Source organism: Dendrobates tinctorius, unplaced genomic scaffold (genome assembly GCF_039654945.1).
Source record: "Dendrobates tinctorius isolate UK_male_01 unplaced genomic scaffold, ASM3965494v1 ptg000279l, whole genome shotgun sequence".
Classification (NCBI taxonomy): Eukaryota; Metazoa; Chordata; class Amphibia; order Anura; family Dendrobatidae; genus Dendrobates; species Dendrobates tinctorius.
The window spans coordinates 1,204,895-1,227,317 of NW_027361946.1; the positions used below are offsets into that span (position 1 = coordinate 1,204,895).

The following is a 22,423-nucleotide window of genomic DNA, read 5'->3' on the forward strand; positions in this document are numbered from 1 at the left end:
TTACACCATTGGTTGCAGTAGATTGCAACAAAACCATTTGTGAGATCCGCGCCCACCAGTAGACCAAGGGCGCTGTTTAGCATCTCCTGAGACATGACACATGTATGGCCATTGTAGGATTCCAAGAATGTTCTCCAGACGGCCAAGTCAGCTTTCATTGAGCGATTCATTCTGATTCGGTGGCCCGGCTGGGCGATGCCCTTTGTAGCTAATGATAACCTGCGTGAGAAAGCCCTGCCGACCGGCATAACGCGACAAGCAAAGTTGAGTAAACCTAGTAAGGACTGCATCTGCTGGAGGGTGACTTTCTTTACAACGAGGAAACTTTTTACTATCTGAAGTGTTTTTTCTAATTTATCCGCCGGTAAACGAAAAAGCATCTCATTAGTATCTATTTCGATACCGAGGAAAGGGAGACCGTTACATGGACCGAGCGTTTTCTCCGGTGATAGTGGGACACCGAAACGCCTGGAAATAAATTTAAACTTCTGAAGAAGAAAAGAACAGAGTTTAGATTCCCTAGGTGCGACGAACAAAAAGTCATCGAGGTAGTGGATTGTGGAATTGCTGCCTGTTTCGTGACGTACTACCCAGTCTAAGAAGGTGCTGAAAAGCTCGAAATAGTGACAGGAAATGGAGCAGCCCATTGGCAGGCACATATCGAAATAAAAAAGCTGGTCCACCTTACAACCCAACAAATGGAAGCATTCAGGGTGCACGGGTAAAAGACGGAAAGCTGACTTGATGTCGTTTTTTGCCAGTAGGGCGCCGCGCCCCGCCGCTCGCACTAGTTCAACTGCTCTGTCAAACGAAGCGTAGGTTACCGACGAGTCTTCCGGGGGTATTGCGTCATTGACCGAATCGCCTTTTGGGTAGGAAAGGTGATGAATTAGCCGATATTTACCGGGTTCTTTTTTGGGCACAATACCTAGAGGTGAGATTCTGAAATTTTTGAATGGTAATGATTGAAACGGGCCAGCCATCCTGCCGAGTTCGACCTCTTTATGATTTTTTGCTGTAAAATCTCTGGGAACTCTCGGGCTGATTGTAGATTTTTTGCCGATGTTGGTGTTCGGTTAAATTTAAAGGGGATAAAGAAACCGAACTTAAAACTGTCGTATAATTGCTGAGCAGCTTCTTTATTGGGATAAAGGCTTAGCCAGGGGCCCATGGCGGCTACGCTCACCGGGGTTTTGCCTCGTAGCAGTTCCGCTTGCGAGGCGTGTACACCTGGATGCAGGGTGTCCGCCGCCGCAGGCTGAGCAGTCGTGTCTATATCTGCATGCCGCCTGGAAGCGACAGTTTCCATTATTGTATAACATGCAGCCCCTGGTCTCCGTACGACCACAGAGTTCTACCTGCGGCTGCTGAGAAGCTAGTGGCCGATGATGAAAAGGGGGGGTGTTTTTGTGTAAGCAGTAGTCGTAGCCAAACATCTGTGGCTTTAACTCCCCATCCTAGATCTGGTTGCAGGGCCAGCCTCCTGCGGAACTCCTCGTCATAGCGCCTCCAAGCGACACCACCATGAGACTTATAGGAGTTATATATTAAATCCTGGTATATAAATAACTCAGAGCAGCGTTCAGGATGTTTCTGGCCCATTATACATCCTAGGACAGTGAAGGCCTGAAGTCAGTATTCATTGTATGCGCTACTTTACCTCTGTTTCTATCCTATGACCACTCGCCAGACCTCCTTATCCACCGACTGCTGCTCCGCTGACAACACCGACCATATGTCTACATAGTCACTATTCAGGCAGAGAGGACAGAGAGAGACCCCCACCCCAGCAGCTGGATTTAACCCCGGAGTGTGTGGCCGGACGCCCCTTCCTCTCTTTCCATTGGTCAGTGGGGCGTCCTAAATCATGGCATTACCTGGGGAGGGAGTAGTGGGAGGGGAGGCACTGCACGGAGTTCACTTATCAAATCCATGGGGGCGCTACAGTCAGAGACACCATCCTCATTCAGAATAGTGCCTGCCAATACTGATGATGGAGGTGACGGGCGGTCACCAGATACTGATGATGGAGGTGACGGGCGGTCACCAGATACTGATGATGGAGGAGACGGGCGGTCACCAGATACTGATGATGGAGGTGACGGGCGGTCACCAGATACTGATGATGGAGGTGACGGGCGGTCACCAGATACTGATGATGGAGGTGACGGGCGGTCACCAGATACTGATGATGGAGGTGACGGGCGGTCACCAGATACTGATGATGGAGGTGACGAGCGGTCACCATATACTGATGATGGAGGCGACACTCGGTCACCAGATACTGATGATGGAGGAGACGGACGGTCACCAGATACTGATGATGGAGGAGACGGACGGTCACCAGATACTGATGATGGAGGTGACGGGCGGTCACCAGATACTGATGATGGAGGTGACACTCGGTCACCAGATACTGATGATGGAGGAGACGGGCGGTCACCAGATACTGATGATGGAGGCGACACTCGGTCACCACATACTGATGATGGAGGAGACGGACGGTCACCAGATACTGATGATGGAGGAGACGGACGGTCACCAGATACTGATGATGGAGGCGACACTCGGTCACCAGATACTGAGGATGGAGGAGACGGACGGTCACCAGATACCGATGATGGAGGTGACGGGCGGTCACCAGATACTGATGATGGAGGAGACGGGGGTCACCAGATACTGATGATGGAGGTGACGGGCGGTCACAAGATACTGATGATGGAGGAGACGGGGGTCACCAGATACTGATGATGGAGGTGACGGGCGGTCACCAGATACTGATGATGGAGGTGACGGGCGGTCACCAGATACTGATGATGGAGGAGACGGGCGGTCACCAGATACAGATGATGGAGGAGACGGGCGGTCACCAGATACTGATGATGGAGAAGACGGGCGGTCACCATATACTGATGATGGAGGTGATGGGCGGTCACCAGATACTGATGATGGAGGAGACGGGTGGTCACCAGATACTGATGATGGAGGTGACGGGCGTTCACCAGATACTGATGATGGAGGTGACGGGCGGTCACCATATACTGATGATGGAGGAGACGGGCGGTCACCAGATACTGATGATGGAGGTGACGGGCGGTCACCACATACTGATGATGGAGGAGACGGGCGGTCACCAGATACTGATGATGGAGGCGACACTCGGTCACCAGATACTGATGATGGAGGTGACTGGTGGTCAGCAGATACTGATGGTGGAGGAGACGGGCGGTCACCAGATACAGATGATGGAGGTGACTGGTGGTCACCAGATACTGATGATGGAGGTGACGGGCGGTCACCAGATACTGATGATGGAGGTGACTGGTGGTCAGCAGATACTGATGGTGGAGGAGACGGGCGGTCACCAGATACAGATGATGGAGGTGACGGGCGGTCACCAGATACTGATGATGGAGGTGACGGGCGGTCACCAGATACTGATGATGGAGGTGACGGGCTGTCACCAGATACTGATGATGGAGGTGACGGGCGGTCACCAGATACTGATGATGGAGGTAACGGGCGGTCATCAGATACAGATGATGGAGGTGACGGGCGGTCATCAGATACTGCTGATGGAGGAGACGGGCGGTCACCAGATACTGATGATGGAGGCGACACTCGGTCACCAGATACTGATGATGGAGGTAACGGGCGGTCACCAGATACTGATGATGGAGGTGACGGGCGGTCACCAGATACTGATGATGGAGGAGACGGGCGGTCACCAGATACAGATGATGGAGGTGACGGGCGGTCATCAGATACTGCTGATGGAGGAGACGGGCGGTCACCAGATACTGATGATGGAGGCGACACTCGGTCACCATATACTGATGATGGAGGTGACGGGCAGTCACCAGATACTGATGATGGAGGGGACGGGGGTCACCAGATACTGATGATGGAGGTGACGGGCGGTCACCAGATACTGATGATGGAGGTTGCGGGCGGTCACCAGATACTGATGATGGAGGTGACGGGCGGTCACCATATACTGATGATGGAGGTGACGGGCGGTCACCATATACTGATGATGGAGGTGACGGGCGGTCACCAGATACTGATGATGGAGGAGACGGGCGGTCACCAGATATTGATGATGGAGGAGACGGGCGGTCACTAGATACAGATGATGGAGGTGACTGGTGGTCAGCAGATACTGATGATGGAGGAGAAGGGCGGTCACTAGATACAGATGATGGAGGTGACTGGTGGTCACCAGATACTGATGATGGAGGTAACTTGGTGGTCACCAGATACTGATGATGGAGGTGACTGGGGGTCACCAGATACTGATGATGGAGGTGACTGGGGGTCACCAGATACTGATGATGGAGGTGACTGGGGGTCACCAGATACTGATGATGGAGGAGACGGACGGTCACCAGATACAGATGATGGAGGAGACGGGCGGTCACCATATACTGATGATGGAGGAGACGGGCGGTCACCAGATACTGATGATGGAGGTGACGGGCGGTCACCATATACTGATGATGGAGGTGACGGGCGGTCACCAGATACTGATGATGGAGGAGACGGGCGGTCACCAGATATTGATGATGGAGGAGACGGGCGGTCACTAGATACAGATGATGGAGGTGACTGGTGGTCACCAGATATTGATGATGGAGGAGACGGGCGGTCACTAGATACAGATGATGGAGGTGACTGGTGGTCACCAGATACTGATGATGGAGGTAACTTGGTGGTCACCAGATACTGATGATGGAGGTGACTGGGGGTCACCAGATACTGATGATGGAGGTGACTGGGGGTCACCAGATACTGATGATGGAGGAGACGGACGGTCACCAGATACAGATGATGGAGGAGACGGGCGGTCACCATATACTGATGATGGAGGAGACGGGCGGTCACCAGATACTGATGATGGAGGTGACTGGTGGTCAGCAGATACTGATGATGGAGGCGACACTCGGTCACCAGTTACTGATGATGGAGATGACAGGCGGTCACCAGATACTGATGATGGAGGTGACGGGCGGTCACCAGATACTGATGATGGAGGCGACACTCGGTTACCAGATACTGATGATGGAGGTGACGGGCGGTTGCCAGATACTGATGATGGAGGAGACGGGCGGTCACCATATACTGATGATGGAGGAGACGGGCGGTCACCAGATACTGATGATGGAGGAGATGGGCGGTCACCAGATACTGTTGATGGAGGAGACGGGCGGTCAGCAGATACTGATGATGCAGGTGACGGGCGGTCACCATATACTGATGATGGAGGAGACGGGGGGTCACCAGATACTGATGATGGAGGTGACGGGCGGTCTCCAGATACTGATGATGGAGGCGACACTCGGTCACCATATACTGATGATGGAGGTGACGGGCGGTCACCAGATACTGATGATGGAGGTGACAGGCGGTCTCCAGATACTGATGATGTAGGTGACGGGCAGTCACCAGATACTGATGATGGAGGGGACGGGGGTCACCAGATACTGATGATGGAGGTGACGGGCGGTCACCAGATACTGATGATGGAGGTTACGGGCGGTCACCAGATACTGATGATGGAGGGGACGGGGGTCACCAGATACTGATGATGGAGGTGACAGGCGGTCTCCAGATACTGATGATGGAGGTGACGGGCGGTCACCAGATACTGATGATGGAGGTGACAGGCGGTCACCATATACTGATGATGGAGGGGACGGGGGTCACCAGATACTGATGATGGAGGTGACGGGCGGTCACCAGATACTGATGATGGAGGTTACGGGCGGTCACCAGATACTGATGATGGAGGTGACTGGGGGTCACCAGATACTGATGATGGAGGAGACGGGCGGTCACCAGATACAGATGATGGAGGAGACGGGCGGTCAGCAGATACTGATGATGGAGGAGACGGGCGGTCAGCAGATACTGATGATGGAGGTGACGGGCGGTCAGTAGATACTGATGATGGAGGTGACTGGTGGTCAGCAGATACTGATGATGGAGGTGACGGGCGGTCATCATATACTGATGATGGAGGAGACGGGCGGTCACCAGATACAGATGATGGAGGAGACGGGCGGTCAGTAGATACTGATGATGGAGGTGACTGGTGGTCAGCAGATACTGATGATGGAGGTGACGGGCGGTCATCATATACTGATGATGGAGGAGACGGGCGGTCACCAGATACTGATGATGGAGGCGACACTCGGTCACCAGATACTGATGATGGAGGTGACGGGCGGTCAACAGATACAGAAGATGGAGGAGACGGGCGGTCAGTAGATACTGATGATGGAGGTGACGGTCGGTCACCATATACTGATGATGGAGGAGACGGGCGGTCACCAGATACTGATGATGGAGGTGACGGGCGGACACCAGATACTGATGATGGAGGAGACGGGCGGTCACCAGATTCTGATGATGGAGGCGACACTCGGTCACCAGATACTGATGATGGAGGTGACGGGCGGTCACCAGATACTGATGATGGAGGTGACGGGCGGTCACCAGATACTGATGATGGAGGAGACGGGCGGTCACCAGATACTGATGATGGAGGAGACGGGCGGTCACCAGATACTGATGATGGAGGTGACGGGCGGTCACCAGATACTGATGATGGAGGTGACTGGTGGTCAGCAGATACTGATGATGGAGGAGACGGGCGGTCACCAGATACTGATGATGGAGGTGACGGGCGGTCACCAGATACTGATGATGGAGGTGACTGGTGGTCAGCAGATACTGATGATGGAGGAGACGGGCGGTCACCAGATACAGATGATGGAGGAGACGGGCGGTCAGTAGATACTGATGATGGAGGTGACTGGTGGTCAGCAGATACTGATGATGGAGGTGACGGGCGGTCACCATATACTGATGATGGAGGAGACGGGCGGTCACCAGATACTGATGATGGAGGCGACACTCGGTCACCAGATACTGATGATGGAGGTGACGGGCGGTCACCAGATACTGATGATGGAGGAGACGGGCGGTCACCAGATACTGATGATGGAGGCGACACTCGGTCACAAGATACTGATGATGGAGGAGACGGGCGGTCACCAGATACTGATGATGGAGGAGACGGGCGGTCATCAGATACTGATGATGGAGGAGACGGGCGGTCAGCATATACTGATGATGGAGGTGACGGGCGGTCACCAGATACTGATGATGGAGGAGACGGGCGGTCACCAGATACTGATGATGGAGGCGACTCTCGGTCACCAGATACTGATGATGGAGGTGACGGGCGGTCACCAGATACTGATGATGGAGGAGACGGGCGGTCACCAGATACTGATGATGGAGGCGACACTCGGTCACCAGATACTGATGATGGAGGTGACGGGCGGTCACCAAATACTGATGATGGAGGTGACGGGTGGTCACCAGATACTGATGATGGAGGGGACGGAGGTCACCAGATACTGATTATGGAGGTGACGGGCGGTCACCAGATACTGATGATGGAGGTGACGGACAGTCACCAGATACTGATGATGGAGGGGACGGGGGTCACCAGATACTGATGATGGAGGTGACGGGCGGTCACCAGATACTGATGATGGAGGTGACTGGGGGTCACCAGATACTGATGATGGAGGTGACGGGCGGTCACCAGATACTGATGATGGAGGAGACGGGCGGTCACCAGATACTGATGATGGAGGCGACACTCGGTCACCAGATACTGATGATGGAGGTGACAGGCGGTCACCAGATACTGATGATGGAGGTGACGGGCGGTCACCAGATACTGATGATGGAGGCGACACTCGGTCACCAGATACTGATGATGGAGGTGACGGGCGGTCACCAGATACTGATGATGGAGGAGACGGGCGGTCACCAGATACTGTTGATGGAGGAGACGGGCGGTCACCAGATACTGATGATGGAGGAGACGGGCGGTCACCAGATACTGATGATGGAGGAGACGGGCGGTCAGCAGATACTGATGATGGAGGTGACGGGCGGTCACCAGATACTGATGATGGAGGAGATGGGCGGTCACCAGATACTGATGATGGAGGCGACACTCGGTCACCAGATACTGATGATGGAGGTGACGGGCGGTCACCAGATACTGATGATGGAGGAGACGGGCGGTCACCAGATACTGATGATGGAGGCGACACTCGGTCACCAGATACTGATGATGGAGGAGACGAGCGGTCACCAGATACTGATGATGGAGGTGACGGGCGGTCAGCAGATACTGATGATGGAGGAGACTGGTGGTTAGCAGATACTGATGATGGAGAAGACGGGCGGTCAGTAGATACTGATGATGGAGGTGACTGGTGGTCAGCAGATACTGATGATGGAGGTGACGGGCGGTCACCATATACTGATGATGGAGGAGACGGGCGGTCACCAGATACTGATGATGGAGGCGACACTCGGTCACCAGATACTGATGATGGAGGAGACGGGCGGTCACCAGATACTGATGATGGAGGTGACGAGAGGTCACCAGATACTGATGATGGAGGTGACACTCGGTCACCAGATACTGATGATGGAGGTGACGGGCGGTCACCATATACTGATGATGGAGGTGACGGGCGGTCTCCTGATACTGATGATGGAGGTGACGGGCGGTCACCATATACTGATGATGGAGGTGACGGGCGGTCACCATATACTGATGATGGAGGTGACGGGAGGTCACCATATACTGATGATGGAGGAGACGGGTGGTCACCAGATACTGATGATGGAGGAGAAGGGCGGTCACCATATACTGATGATGGAGGAGACGGGTGGTCACCAGATACTGATGATGGAGGTGACGGGCGGTCACCATATACTGATGATGGAGGTGATGGGCGGTCACCAGATACTGATGATGGAGACGGGTGGTCACCAGATACTGATGATGGAGGTGACGGGCGGTCACCAGATACTGATGATGGAGGTGACAGGCGGTCACCAGATACTGATGATGGAGGTTACGGGTGGTCAGCAGATACTGATGATGGAGGTGACAGGCGGTCACCAGATACTGATGATAGAGGTTACGGGCGGTCACCAGATACTGATGATGGAGGTTACGGGCGGTCACCAGATACTGATGATGGAGGAGACGGGCGGTCACCAGATACTGATGATGGAGGGGACAGGCGGTTACCAGATACTGATGATGGAGGTGACGGGCGGTCACCAGATACTGATGATGGAGGAGACGGGCGGTCACCAGATACTGATGATGGAGGCGACACTCGGTCACCAGATACTGATGATGGAGGAGACGGGCGGTCACCAGATACAGATGATGGAGGAGACGGGCGGTCAGTAGATACTGATGATGGAGGTGACGGGCGGTCATCATATACTGATGATGGAGGAGACGGGCGGTCACCAGATACTGATGATGGAGGCGACACTCGGTCACCAGATACTGATGATGGAGGTGACGGGCGGTCAACAGATACAGAAGATGGAGGAGACGGGCGGTCACCAGATACTGATGATGGAGGAGACGGGCGGTCACCAGATACTGATGATGGAGGAGACGGGCGGTCATCAGATACTGATGATGGAGGAGACGGGCGGTCAGCAGATACTGATGATGGAGGTGACGGGCGGTCACCAGATACTGATGATGGAGGAGACGGGCGGTCACCAGATACTGATGATGGAGGCGACACTCGGTCACCAGATACTGATGATGGAGGTGACGGGCGGTCACCAGATACTGATGATGGAGGAGACGGGCGGTCACCAGATACTGATGATGGAGGTGACGGGTGGTCACCAGATACTGATGATGGAGGGGACGGAGGTCACCAGATACTGATGATGGAGGTGACTGGGGGTCACCAGATACTGATGATGGAGGTGACGGGCGGTCACCATATACTGATGATGGAGGTGACGGGCGGTCACCATATACTGATGATGGAGGAGACGGGCGGTCACCAGATACTGATGATGGAGGAGACGGGCGGTCACTAGATACTGATAATGGAGGTGACTGGTGGTCAGCAGATACTGATGATGGAGGTGACGGACAGTCACCAGATACTGATGATGGAGGGGACGGGGGTCACCAGATACTGATGATGGAGGGGACGGGCGGTCACTAGATACTGATGATGGAGGTGACTGGTGGTCAGCAGATACTGATGATGGAGGTGACGGACAGTCACCATATACTGATGATGGAGGAGACGGGCGGTCACCAGATACTGATGATGGAGGAGACGGGCGGTCACCAGATACTGATGATGGAGGCGACACTCGGTCACCAGATACTGATGATGGAGGTGACGGGTGGTCACCAGATACTGATGATGGAGGTGACGGGTGGTCACCAGATACTGATGATGGAGGTGACTGGGGGTCACCAGATACTGATGATGGAGGAGACGGGCGGTCACCAGATACAGATGATGGAGGAGACGGGCGGTCAGTAGATACTGATGATGGAGGTGACTGGTGGTCAGCAGATACTGATGATGGAGGTGACGGGCGGTCACCATATACTGATGATGGAGGTGACAGGCGGTCACCAGATACTGATGATAGAGGTTACGGGCGGTCACCAGATACTGATGATGGAGGTTACGGGCGGTCACCAGATACTGATGATGGAGGAGACGGGCGGTCACCAGATACTGATGATGGAGGGGACAGGCGGTTACCAGATACTGATGATGGAGGTTATGGGCGGTCACCAGATACTGATGATGGAGGAGACGGGCGGTCACCAGATACTGATGATGGAGGAGACGGGCGGTCACTAGATACTGATGATGGAGGTGACTGGTGGTCAGCAGATACTGATGATGGAGGTGATGGGCGGTCACCAGATACTGATGATGGAGGTGACGGGCGGTCACCAGATACTGATGATGGAGGTGACTGGGGGTCACCAGATACTGATGATGGAGGTGATTGGTTGTCAGCAGATACTGATGATGGAGGAGACGGGCGGTCAGTAGATACTGATGATGGAGGTGACTGGTGGTCAGCAGATACTGATGATGGAGGAGAAGGGCGGTCACCAGATACTGATGATGGAGGTGACGGGCGGTCACCAGATACTGATGATGGAGGTGACTGGGGGTCACCAGATACAGATGATGGAGAAGACGGGCGGTCAGTAGATACTGATGATGGAGGTGACTGGTGGTCAGCAGATACTGATGATGGAGGTGACGGGCGGTCACCATATACTGATGATGGAGGAGACGGGCGGTCACCAGATACTGATGATGGAGGTGACTGGTGGTCAGCAGATACTGATGATGGAGGTGACGGGCGGTCACCATATACTGATGATGGAGGAGACGGGCGGTCACCAGATACTGATGATGGAGGTGACTGGTGGTCAGCAGATACTGATGATGGAGGTGACGGGCGGTCACCATATACTGATGATGGAGGAGACGGGCGGTCACCAGATACTGATGATGGAGGTGACTGGTGGTCAGCAGATACTGATGATGGAGGTGACGGGCGGTCACCATATACTGATGATGGAGGTGACTGGGGGTCACCAGATACTGATGATGGAGGTGACGGGCGGTCACCAGATACTGATGATGGAGGTGACTGGGGGTCACCAGATACTGATGATGGAGGAGACGGGCGGTCACCAGATACAGATGATGGAGGAGACGGGCGGTCAGTAGATACTGATGATGGAGGTGACTGGTGGTCAGCAGATACTGATGATGGAGGTGACGGGCGGTCACCATATACTGATGATGGAGGAGACGGGCGGTCACCAGATACTGATGATGGAGGTGACTGGTGGTCAGCAGATACTGATGATGGAGGTGACGGGCGGTCACCATATACTGATGATGGAGGAGACGGGCGGTCACCAGATACTGATGATGGAGGTGACTGGTGGTCAGCAGATACTGATGATGGAGGTGACGGGCGGTCACCATATACTGATGATGGAGGTGACTGGGGGTCACCAGATACTGATGATGGAGGTGACGGGCGGTCACCAGATACTGATGATGGAGGTGACTGGGGGTCACCAGATACTGATGATGGAGGTGACTGGTGGTCACCAGATACTGATGATGGAGGAGTCGGGCGGTTACCAGATACTGATGATGGAGGTGCCATTTTTAGATGTCTCCACAGGTGTTCTATGGGATTCAGGTCTGGACTCATTGCTGGCCACCTTAGAAGTCTCCAGTGCTTTCTCTCAAACCATTTTCTAGTGCTTTTTGAAGTGTCTTTTGGGTCATTGTCCTGCTGGAAGACCCATGACCTCTGAGGGAGACCCAGCTTTCTCACACTGGGCCCTACATTATGCTGCAAAATTTGTTGGTAGTCTTCTGACTTCATAATGCCATGCACACGGTCAAGCAGTCCAGTGTCAGTGGCAGCAAAGCAACCCCAAAACATCAGGGAACCTCCGCCATGTTTGACTGTAGGGACCGTGTTTTTTTTTTTTTTTTGAATGCCTCTTTTTTTCTCCTGTAAACTCTATGTTGTTGCCTTTGCCCAAAAAGCTCTACTTTTGTCTCATCTGACCAGAGAACATTCTTCCAAAACGTTTTAGGCTTTTTCAGGTAAGTTTTGGCAAACTCCAGCCTGTTTTTTTATGTCTCGGGGTAAGAAGTGGGGTCTTCCTGGGTCTCCTACCATACAGTCCCTTTTCATTCAGATGCCGACGGATAGTACGGGTTGACACTGTTGTACCCTCGGACTGCAGGGCAGCTTGAACTTGTTTGGATGTTAGTCGAGGTTCTTTATCCAACATCCGCACAATCTTGCGTTGAAATCTCTTGTCAATTTTTCTTTTCCATCCACATCTAGGGAGGTTAGCCACAGTGCCATGGGCTTTACACTTCTTGATGACACAGCGCACGGTAGACACAGGAACATTCAGGTCTTTGGAGATGGACTTGTAGCCTTGAGATTGCTCATGCTTCCTCACAATTTGGTTTCTCAAGTCCTCAGACAGTTCTTTGGTCTTCTTTCTTTTCTCCATGCTCAGTGTGGTACACACAAGGACACAGGACAGAGGTTGAGTCAACTTTACTCCATGTCAGCTGGCTGCAAGTGTGATTTAGTTATTGCCAACACCTGTTAGGTGCCACAGGTAAGTTACAGGTGCTGTTAATTACACAAATTAGAGAAGCATCACAGGATTTTTCGAACAGTGCCAATACTTTTGTCCACCCTCTTTTTTATGTTTGGTGTGGAATTATATCCAATTTGGATTTAGGACAATTCTTTTTGTGTTTTTTCATTTAAGACAAATGAAATGAAGGTAATAATAACAAAGAATTTGTGTTTGCAATAATTTTCAGGAAGAAACTGAGTATTATCTGACAGAATTGCAGGGGTGTCAATACTTTTGGCCACAACTGTATATACTGGCAGCTGACGATATCTCTGGAACAATAATACATTAGGTGTCTCTGTTTCTTGTGTCTGCAGTACTCTTTATTGTCCTTTAGGTGGCGCTCCAGGCAAACACTTTGTCCCTTTCCTTGCATTTCTCACTTCTGCTCCTTTGGATGTTTTTTACCTTTTATTTTTTGGTTTTCACTATTTTCGGAGACTTTTGTATTTTATTCTTTATATTTATCTTCTTCAGGGTCAGATCCACGGCCGCTGGCTCCGGGGCGCACCGCGAGTATCGTGCTGTGATCTGGACCTTATAGGGCAAATATAAAGATGCCGGACCGAGAAAGAGAGAGAACGAGACAGAAAGAGACAGAGAAAGAACGAGAGAAAGAGACAGAGAAAGAGAGAACGAGACAGAAAGAGACAGAGAAAGAACGAGAGAACGAGACAGAAAGAGAGAACGAGACAGAAAGAGACAGAGAAAGAGAGAACGAGGCAGAAAGAGACAGAGAAAGAGAGAACGAGACAGAAAGAGACAGAGAAAGAGAGAACGAGGCAGAAAGAGACAGAGAAAGAGAGAACGAGACAGAAAGAGACAGAGAAAGAACGAGAGAAAGAGACAGAGAAAGAGAGAACGAGACAGAAAGAGACAGAGAAAGAGAGAGAACGAGGCAGAAAGAGACAGAGAAAGAGAGAACGAGGCAGAAAGAGACAGAGAAAGAGAGAACGAGGCAGAAAGAGACAGAGAAAGAGAGAGCGAGGCAGAAAGAGACAGAGAAAGAGAGAGAGCGAGGCAGAAAGAAACAGAGAACGAGAGAACAAGACAGAAAGAGACAGAGAAAGAGAGAACGAGGCAGAAAGAGACAGAGAAAGAGAGAAAGAGACAGAAAGAGACAGAGAAAGAGAGAACGAGGCAGAAAGAGACAGAGAAAGAGAGAACGAGACAGAAAGAGACAGAGAAAGAGAGAACGAGACAGAAAGAGACAGAGAAAGAGAGAACGAGGCAGAAAGAGACAGAGAAAGAGAGAACGAGACAGAAAGAGACAGAGAAAGAGAGAACGAGACAGAAAGAGACAGAGAAAGAGAGAACGAGGCAGAAAGAGACAGAGAAAGAGAGAACGAGACAGAAAGAGACAGAGAAAGAGAGAACGAGGCAGAAAGAGACAGAGAAAGAGAGAACGAGACAGAAAGAGACAGAGAAAGAGAGAACGAGGCAGAAAGAGACAGAGAAAGAGAGAACGAGGCAGAAAGAGACAGAGAAAGAGAGAAAGAGACAGAAAGAGACAGAGAAAGAGAGAACGAGGCAGAAAGAGACAGAGAAAGAAAGAGACAGAGAAAGAGAGAGAACGAGGCAGAAAGAGACAGAGAAAGAAAGAGACAGAGAAAGAAAGAGACAGAGAAAGAGAGAGAACGAGACAGAAAAAGACAGAGAAAGAGAGAACGAGACAGAGAAAGAGACAGAGAAAGAGAGAACGAGACAGAAAGAGACAGAGAAAGAGAGAACGAGACAGAGAAAGAGAGAACGAGACAGAAAGAGACAGAGAAAGAGAGAGCGAGGCAGAAAGAGACAGAAAAAGAGAGAACGAGGCAGAAAGAGACAGAGAAAGAGAGAACGAGGCAGAAAGAGACAGAGAAAGAGAGAACGAGACAGAAAGAGACAGAGAAAGAGAGAACGAGACAGAAAGAGACAGAGAAAGAGAGAACGAGACAGAAAAAGACAGAGAAAGAACGAGAGAAAGAGACAGAGAAAGAGAGAACGAGACAGAAAGAGACAGAGAAAGAGAGAACGATTTAGAGAAAGAGAACGAGACAGAAAGAGACAGAGAAAGAGAGAGCGAGGCAGAAAGAGACAGAGAAAGAGAGAACGAGACAGAAAGCGACAGAGAAAGAGAGAACGAGACAGAAAAAGAGACAGAGAAAGAGAGAGAACGAGGCAGAAAGAGACAGAGAAAGAGAGAGAACGAGGCAGAAAGAGACAAAGAGAGAACGAGACAGAGAAAGAGAGAACGAGACAGAAATAGACAGAGAAAGAGAGAGAACGAGACAGAAAGAGACAGAGAAATAACGAGAGAAAGAGACAGAGAAAGAGAGAACGAGACAGAGAAAGAGACAGAGAAAGAGAGAGACAGAGAAAGGGAGAACGAGACAGAAAGAGACAGAGAAAGAGAGAACGAGACAGAAAGAGACAGAGAAAGAGAGAACGAGGCAGAAAGAGACAGAGAAAGAGAGAACAAGACAGAAAGAGACAGCGAAAGAGAGAACGAGGCAGAAAGAGACAGAGAAAGAGAGAACGAGGCAGAAAGAGACAGAGAAAGAGAGAACGAGGCAGAAAGAGACAGAGAAAGAGAGAACGAGACAGAAAGAGACAGAGAAAGAGAGAACGAGGCAGAAAGAGACAGAGAAAGAGAGAACGAGGCAGAAAGAGACAGAGAAAGAGAGAACGAGGCAGAAAGAGACAGAGAAAGAGAGAACGAGGCAGAAAGAGACAGAGAAAGAGAGAATGAGACAGAAAGAGACAGAGAAAGAGAGAGAACGAGGCAGAAAGAGACAGAGAAAGATAGAACGAGGCAGAAAGAGACAGAGAAAGAGAGAACGAGGCAGAAAGAGACAGAGAAAGAGAGAACGAGACAGAAAGAGACAGAGAAAGAGAGAGAACGAGGCAGAAAGAGACAGAGAAAGAGAGAGAACGAGGCAGAAAGAGACAGAGAAAGATAGAACGAGGCAGAAAGAGACAGAGAAAGAAAGAGACAGAGAAAGAGAGAGAACGAGGCAGAAAGAGACAGAGAAAGATAGAACGAGGCAGAAAGAGACAGAGAAAGAGAGAACGAGGCAGAAAGAGACAGAGAAAGAGAGAACGAGACAGAAAGAGACAGAGAAAGAGAGAGAACGAGGCAGAAAGAGACAGAGAAAGATAGAACGAGGCAGAAAGAGACAGAGAAAGAGAGAACGAGGCAGAAAGAGACAGAGAAAGAGAGAACGAGGCAGAAAGAGACAGAGAAAGAGAGAACGAGGCAGAAAGAGACAGAGAAAGAGAGAACGAGACAGAAAGAGACAGAGAAAGAGAGAGAACGAGGCAGAAAGAGACAGAGAAAGAGAGAACGAGGCAGAGAAAGAGACAGAGAGAGAACGAGACAGAAAGAGACAGAGAAAGAACGAGAGAAATAGACAGAGAAAGAGAGAACGAGACAGAAAGAGACAGAGAAAGAGAGAACGAGACAGAAAGAGACAGAGAAAGAGAGAACGAGGCAGAAAGAGACAGAGAAAGAGAGAACGAGGCAGAAAGAGACAGAGAAAGAGAAAACGAGACAGAAAGAGACAGAGAAAGAGAGAACGAGGCAGAAAGAGACAGAGAAAGAGAGAACGAGGCAGAAAGAGACAGAGAAAGAGAGAACGAGACAGAAAGAGACAGAGAAAGAACGAGAGAAAGAGACAGAGAAAGAGAGAACGAGACAGAAAGAGACAGAGAAAGAGAGAACGAGACAGAAAGAGACAGAGAAAGAGAGAACGAGACAGAAAGAGACAGAGAAAGAGAGAACGAGGCAGAAAGAGACAGAGAAAGAGAGAACGAGGCAGAAAGAGACAGAGAAAGAGAAAACGAGGCAGAAAGAGACAGAGAAAGAGAACGAGACAGAAAGAGACAGTGAAAGATAGAACGAGGCAGAAAGAGACAGAGAAAGAGAACGAGACAGAAAGAGACAGAGAAAGAGAGAACGAGACAGAAAGACAGAGAAAGAGAGAACGAGGCAGAAAGAGACAGAGAAAGAGAGAACGAGGCAGAAAGAGACAGAGAAAGAGAGAACGAGACAGAAAGAGACAGAGAAAGAGAGAACGAGACAGAAAGAGACAGAGAAAGAGAGAACGAGGCAGAAAGAGACAGAGAAAGAGGGAACGAGGCAGAAAGAGACAGAGAAAGAGAGAACGAGACAGAAAGAGACAGAGAAAGAGAGAACGAGGCAGAAAGAGACAGAGAAAGAGAAAACGAGGCAGAAAGAGACAGAGAAAGAGAGAACGAGGCAGAAAGAGACAGAGAAAGAGAGAACGAGGCAGAAAGAGACAGAGAAAGAGAGAACGAGACAGAAAGAGACAGAGAAAGAGAGAACGAGACAGAAAGAGACAGAGAAAGAAAGAACGAGGCAGAAAGAGACAGAGAAAGAGAGAACGAGACAGAAAGAGACAGAGAAAGAGAGAACGAGGCAGAAAGAGACAGAGAAAGAGAGAACGAGGCAGAAAGAGACAGAGAAAGAGAGAACGAGACAGAAAGAGACAGAGAAAGAGAGAACGAGACAGAAAGAGACAGAGAAAGAGAGAACGAGACAGAAAGAGACAGAGAAAGAAAGAACGAGGCAGAAAGAGACAGAGAAAGAGAGAACGAGACAGAAAGAGACAGAGAAAGAGAGAACGAGGCAGAAAGAGACAGAGAAAGAGAGAACGAGGCAGAAAGAGACAGAGAAAGAGAGAACGAGGCAGAAAGAGACAGAGAAAGAGAGAACGAGGCAGAAAGAGACAGAGAAAGAGAGAACGAGACAGAAAGAGACAGAGAAAGAGAGAACGAGACAGAAAGAGACAGAGAAAGAGAGAACGAGGCAGAAAGAGACAGAGAAAGAGAGAACGAGACAGAAAGAGACAGAGAAAGAGAGAACGAGACAGAAAGAGACAGAGAAAGAGAGAACGAGACAGAAAGAGACAGAGAAAGAGAGAACGAGACAGAAAGAGACAGAGAAAGAAAGAACGAGGCAGAAAGAGACAGAGAAAGAGAGAACGAGGCAGAAAGAGACAGAGAAAGAGAGAACGAGACAGAAAGAGACAGAGAAAGAGAGAACGAGACAGAAAGAGACAGAGAAAGAGAGAACGAGGCAGAAAGAGACAGAGAAAGAGAGAACGAGGCAGAAAGAGACAGAGAAAGAGAGAACGAGGCAGAAAGAGACAGAGAAAGAGAGAACGAGGCAGAAAGAGACAGAGAAAGAGAGAACGAGACAGAAAGAGACAGAGAAAGAGAGAACGAGACAGAAAGAGACAGAGAAAGAGAGAACGAGGCAGAAAGAGACAGAGAAAGAGAGAACGAGACAGAAAGAGACAGAGAAAGAGAGAACGAGGCAGAAAGAGACAGAGAAAGAGAGAACGAGACAGAAAGAGACAGAGAAAGAGAGAACGAGGCAGAAAGAGACAGAGAGAGAGAACGAGACAGAAAGAGACAGAGAAAGAGAGAACGAGACAGAAAGAGACAGAGAAAGAGAGAACGAGACAGAAAGAGACAGAGAAAGAGAGAACGAGGCAGAAAGAGACAGAGAAAGAGAGAACGAGACAGAAAGAGACAGAGAAAGAGAGAATGAGACAGAAAGAGACAGAGAAAGAGAGAACGAGGCAGAAAGAGACAGAGAAAGAGAGAACGAGACAGAAAGAGACAGAGAAAGAGAGAACGAGACAGAAAGAGACAGAGAAAGAGAGAACGAGGCAGAAAGAGACAGAGAAAGAGAGAACGAGACAGAAAGAGACAGAGAAAGAGAGAACGAGGCAGAAAGAGACAGAGAAAGAGAGAACGAGACAGAAAGAGACAGAGAAAGAGAGAATGAGACAGAAAGAGACAGAGAAAGAGAGAACGAGGCAGAAAGAGACAGAGAAAGAGAGAACGAGACAGAAAGAGACAGAGAAAGAGAGAACGAGACAGAAAGAGACAGAGAAAGAGAGAACGAGGCAGAAAGAGACAGAGAAAGAGAGAACGAGACAGAAAGAGACAGAGAAAGAGAGAACGAGGCAGAAAGAGACAGAGAAAGAGAGAACGAGGCAGAAAGAGACAGAGAAAGAGAGAACAAGACAGAAAGAGACAGAGAAAGAGAGAACGAGACAGAAAGAGACAGAGAAAGAGAGAACGAGACAGAAAGAGACAGAGAAAGAGAGAACGAGGCAGAAAGAGACAGAGAAAGAGAGAATGAGACAGAAAGAGACAGAGAAAGAGAGAATGAGACAGAAAGAGACAGAGAAAGAGAGAACGAGGCAGAAAGAGAAAGAGAAAGAGAGAACGAGACAGAAAGAGACAGAGAAAGAGAGAACGAGGCAGAAAGAGACAGAGAAAGAGAGAACGAGACAGAAAGAGACAGAGAAAGAGAGAATGAGATAGAAAGAGACAGAGAAAGAGAGAATGAGACAGAAAGAGACAGAGAAAGAGAGAACGAGGCAGAAAGAGACAGAGAAAGAGAGAATGAGACAGAAAGAGACAGAGAAAGAGAGAACGAGGCAGAAAGAGACAGAGAAAGAGAGAACGAGACAGAAAGAGACAGAGAAAGAGAGAACGAGACAGAAAGAGACAGAGAAAGAGAGAACGAGGCAGAAAGAGACAGAGAAAGAGAGAACGAGGCAGAAAGAGACAGAGAAAGAGAGAATGAGACAGAAAGAGACAGAGAAAGAGAGAACGAGACAGAAAGAGACAGAGAAAGAGAGAACGAGGCAGAAAGAGACAGAGAAAGAGAGAACGAGGCAGAAAGAGACAGAGACAGAGAAAGAGAGAACGAGACAGAAAGAGACAGAGAAAGAGAGAACGAGGCAGAAAGAGACAGAGAAAGAGAGAACGAGGCAGAAAGAGACAGAGAAAGAGAGAACGAGACAGAAAGAGACAGAGAAAGAGAGAACGAGACAGAAAGAGACAGAGAAAGAGAGAACGAGGCAGAAAGAGACAGAGAAAGAGAGAACGAGACAGAAAGAGACAGAGAAAGAGAGAACGAGGCAGAAAGAGACAGAGAAAGAGAGAATGAGACAGAAAGAGACAGAGAAAGAGAGAACGAGACAGAAAGAGACAGAGAAAGAGAGAACGAGGCAGAAAGAGACAGAGAAAGAGAGAACGAGGCAGAAAGAGACAGAGAAAGAGAGAACAAGACAGAAAGAGACAGAGAAAGAGAGAACGAGACAGAAAGAGACAGAGAAAGAGAGAACGAGACAGAAAGAGACAGAGAAAGAGAGAACGAGGCAGAAAGAGACAGAGAAAGAGAGAATGAGACAGAAAGAGACAGAGAAAGAGAGAATGAGACAAAGAGACAGAGAAAGAGAGAACGAGGCAGAAAGAGAAAGAGAAAGAGAAAGAGAGAACGAGACAGAAAGAGACAGAGAAAGAGAGAACGAGGCAGAAAGAGACAGAGAAAGAGAGAACGAGACAGAAAGAGACAGAGAAAGAGAGAACGAGGCAGAAAGAGACAGAGAAAGAGAGAATGAGATAGAAAGAGACAGAGAAAGAGAGAATGAGACAGAAAGAGACAGAGAAAGAGAGAACGAGGCAGAAAGAGAAAGAGAAAGAGAGAACGAGACAGAAAGAGACAGAGAAAGAGAGAACGAGACAGAAAGAGACAGAGAAAGAGAGAACGAGGCAGAAAGAGACAGAGAAAGAGAGAACGAGACAGAAAGAGACAGAGAAAGAGAGAACGAGGCAGAAAGAGACAGAGAAAGAGAGAACGAGGCAGAAAGAGACAGAGAAAGAGAGAATGAGACAGAAAGAGACAGAGAAAGAGAGAACGAGACAGAAAGAGACAGAGAAAGAGAGAACGAGGCAGAAAGAGACAGAGAAAGAGAGAACGAGACAGAAAGAGACAGAGAAAGAGAGAACGAGACAGAAAGAGACAGAGAAAGAGAGAACGAGACAGAAAGAGACAGAGAAAGAGAGAACGAGGCAGAAAGAGACAGAGAAAGAGAGAACGAGGCAGAAAGAGACAGAGAAAGAGAGAATGAGACAGAAAGAGACAGAAAAAGAGAGAACGAGACAGAAAGAGACAGAGAAAGAGAGAACGAGGCAGAAAGAGACAGAGAAAGAGAGAACGAGACAGAAAGAGACAGAGAAAGAGAGAACGAGGCAGAAAGAGACAGAGAAAGAGAGAACGAGGCAGAAAGAGACAGAGAAAGAGAGAACAAGACAGAAAGAGACAGAGAAAGAGAGAACGAGACAGAAAGAGACAGAGAAAGAGAGAACGAGACAGAAAGAGACAGAGAAAGAGAGAACGAGGCAGAAAGAGACAGAGAAAGAGAGAATGAGACAGAAAGAGACAGAGAAAGAGAGAACGAGGCAGAAAGAGACAGAGAAAGAGAGAACGAGGCAGAAAGAGACAGAGAAAGAGAGAACGAGACAGAAAGAGACAGAGAAAGAGAGAACGAGACAGAAAGAGACAGAGAAAGAGAGAACGAGACAGAAAGAGACAGAGAAAGAGAGAACGAGACAGAAAGAGACAGAGAAAGAGAGAACGAGACAGAAAGAGACAGAGAAAGAGAGAACGAGACAGAAAGAGACAGAGAAAGAGAGAACGAGGCAGAAAGAGAAAGAGAAAGAGAGAACGAGACAGAAAGAGACAGAGAAAGAGAGAACGAGACAGAAAGAGACAGAGAAAGAGAGAATGAGACAGAAAGAGACAGAGAAAGAGAGAACGAGGCAGAAAGAGACAGAGAAAGAGAGAACGAGACAGAAAGAGACAGAGAAAGAGAGAACGAGACAGAAAGAGACAGAGAAAGAGAGAACGAGACAGAAAGAGACAGAGAAAGAGAGAACGAGGCAGAAAGAGAAAGAGAACGAGAGAACGAGACAGAAAGAGACAGAGAAAGAGAGAACGAGGCAGAAAGAGACAGAGAAAGAGAGAACGAGACAGAAAGAGACAGAGAAAGAGAGAATGAGGCAGAAAGAGACAGAGAGAGAATGAGACAGAAAGAGACAGAGAAAGAGAGAACGAGACAGAAAGAGACAGAGAAAGAGAGAACGAGACAGAAAGAGACAGAGAAAGAGAGAACGAGGCAGAAAGAGAAAGAGAGAACGAGGCAGAAAGAGACAGAGAAAGAGAGAATGAGACAGAAAGAGACAGAAAAAGAGAGAACGAGACAGAAAGAGACAGAGAAAGAGAGAACGAGGCAGAAAGAGACAGAGAAAGAGAGAACGAGACAGAAAGAGACAGAGAAAGAGAGAACGAGGCAGAAAGAGACAGAGAAAGAGAGAACGAGGCAGAAAGAGACAGAGAAAGAGAGAACAAGACAGAAAGAGACAGAGAAAGAGAGAACGAGACAGAAAGAGACAGAGAAAGAGAGAACGAGACAGAAAGAGACAGAGAAAGAGAGAACGAGGCAGAAAGAGACA

At 49.5% G+C, this 22,423-nt stretch overlaps 1 protein-coding gene across 1 annotated transcript; it reads left to right on the plus strand.

The window, feature by feature from the left end:
- Nucleotides 1–195: 195 nt before the first annotated feature.
- LOC141072601 (uncharacterized) lies at nt 196–21,790 on the plus strand (the record flags this gene model as incomplete). Its single annotated transcript, XM_073559895.1, has 5 exons — nt 196–300; nt 16,873–16,969; nt 17,081–18,422; nt 18,832–18,922; nt 21,713–21,790. Coding segments are annotated over exons 1-5 (1,713 nt in total), but the record flags the coding sequence as incomplete, so codon positions are not given.
- Between the last annotated feature and the right edge of the window lie 633 nt (nt 21,791–22,423).